The sequence below is a fragment of the Colobus angolensis genome, unplaced genomic scaffold, assembly GCF_000951035.1.
Source record: "Colobus angolensis palliatus isolate OR3802 unplaced genomic scaffold, Cang.pa_1.0 Scaffold53, whole genome shotgun sequence".
Lineage (NCBI taxonomy): Eukaryota > Metazoa > Chordata > Mammalia > Primates > Cercopithecidae > Colobus > Colobus angolensis.
Window position 1 is genome coordinate 3,779,456 of NW_012118821.1, and position 2,189 is coordinate 3,781,644.

Below are 2,189 nucleotides of genomic sequence, written 5' to 3' on the forward strand. Positions count from 1 at the left end.
CTCGGCCTCCCAAAGTGCTGACATTACAGGCTTGAGCCACCGCGCCCAGCCCCAGAAGACTTTTTAAAAATGCAAATACCATTTGGAACTCCTCCAGGACACTAAAAGCGCAGACCACAGAGGAACTAGATTTGTACTGATTTCAAGTTTCGATTTATTCACTCGGGAGCATAAAGAGTATCAACTCTGGGTGTACTAGGCTTTTTACTAAGTACTGGGGATTCAATGGTGAGCAGAACAGACCAGACATGGTCCCTAGTCTGGGTATACACTAGCTAATGGTGAGTTACAATTATTAATTTCATCAGCCTAGCATTTACAGAAGTTAGCCAACCATCATTCAATAAACATTTTTTAAGCCCCTATTATAAGGCCGTACTGCTTCCGTATATACAGGCCTAATTCTCTGATTTCCAACCCTTTGGAGTTTGACTTGTTGTTAGCGTGGATCTAATTATCAAGTACCATTTAATACCATCAAAGTGTGTGCCATTTGGCCGGGTGCGGGGGCTCACCCCTGTAATCCCAGCACTTTGCAAAGGCTGAGGCAGGAAGATCGCCTGAGCCCAGGAGTTCAATACGAGTCTGGACAACATAGTGAGACCCTGCCCCTACCCCCCCCAAAAAAAAAAAAAATTAGCCGGGCGTGGTGGCGCACGTCTGTAGTACTAGCTAATTGGAAGGCTGAGGCGGGAGGATCTCTCGAGCTCAGGAAGTCGAGGCTGCAGTGAGCCGTGATCGTGAAGTGCCACTGCACTCCAGCCTGGAGGACAAAGTGAGACTTTGTCTCAAAAAGAAACAACAAAAATGTGTCATTTTACATAGCACCTAAAACCAAAAAATGCATGCCAAATTAATTTTGGCAACTTGGTAAAGTGTTCAATGACCCCGTACTAACACTACGATGAATGACAGCTGGACAATTTGGGGAGTTCCCAAACCCGAATTCAGAATCCCTGCGGGGGACAGTGGCGAGGATTCCCGGAGAGACCGACAGGGGTTACCCGGGGGCATCTCAGGTTCCAAACCCTGCTCCCCCTTCACCCACCCCAGCATTAAAGGGAACTTGTGGGTGGTCCAGTCTCGAGGATGAGCCCTGTGGGTGGCCACCCCACAAAACCCACAACTTCATCCTTAAACACACCCATAACGACAAACCCCACACCCTCCCTCGCCCACAACCTCGCCGAGCCAGAAACTCCAGCCTCTTTATCAACGCCGCGCGCGCATGCGGCCGGCCAGCGCCCAGTCGTCACCCCGCCCCGCAGCCCTCCGCCCCGCCTTCCTCCAGCCGGTGGCCGACCCAACCCGAGGCGTTCTCCGCCGCTCCTCCTCAGCTTCTCCGGCCCCAGCAGTCGGGGCCCGCCAGGCGCACCGTCTCCTTACCGCCTCCTCGAGGTCCATCGCGGCGCCGCGGAGGCTTCCACAGCCGGGACCCGTTACCTGGGTAGCGAGCGCAGCTTCCGGGAGAGGCGGGAGCAGCCCTTCGGCCGGAAACGCGACATCCGCGCAGAGGATTCCGTGCGCCTGCGCGGCAGGGAACCGACGCGCCCGGGGGCGAGGCTCCGCAAAGCCCGCAGCCCCCCTAGCTGACTATCCTCCTTTCCTACTCTTGAAAACCAAAACCAACCAATAAGAAAGTGGGCGACGCCTACTGCTGAGTGATTCGATCAAGCTCCGTTCCGACGGTTATTCATTCCAAGACCGACTTGCTCGTTTGGCTGCAGGGGGCCGCGCAAGGCCGAGCTCGCGAGCGCGGTTTCTGTTCTCCGTGGGCTCCGCCCTCCGTGGGTTCTGCCCTCCGGGTCTCGTTCCTCGCTGGCTTTTTTAAGGGGAAGCCTCGGGGCTTGGAGGAAAGCTCACGGGCTGTGAGTTAGACCTAGGTTTCTAATCATGGCTCTCCTGCTTACTTGTGCCTCAGTTTCCTTCTCTGTAAGAATTAGATGTTATCTGTGAGCCCCTTATAATTGAGTCACCGCCAGGCGTGGTGGTTTCACGCCTGTAATCCTGGGGAGGCTGAGCTGGGAGGATTGCTTGAGGCCAGGAGTTGGAGACCTGCGGGGCAATAAAGCGAGACCCCTTCTCTAAATAAGTAAATAGCTGAATAAATAAATGCATGAGTGAATATAATTGAGTCTCAGATAGTAACTGCTCAATAAATTTAGCTCTTATTGTTTCTTCATTTAACA

General features: G+C 53.5%; 1 protein-coding gene across 1 annotated transcript in view; it reads right to left on the bottom strand.

The window, feature by feature from the left end:
* TAF1B (TATA box binding protein (TBP)-associated factor, RNA polymerase I, B, 63kDa) overlaps window positions 1–1,587 on the bottom strand; it is an 84,585-nt gene extending 82,998 nt beyond the window's left edge. Inside the window, exon 1 of the mRNA XM_011960921.1 lies at window positions 1,387–1,587. Coding sequence (XP_011816311.1) covers window positions 1,387–1,404 — 18 coding nt within the window. The 5' untranslated portion in view covers window positions 1,405–1,587. The remainder of the gene's footprint in view (window positions 1–1,386) is intronic.
* Between the last annotated feature and the right edge of the window lie 602 nt (window positions 1,588–2,189).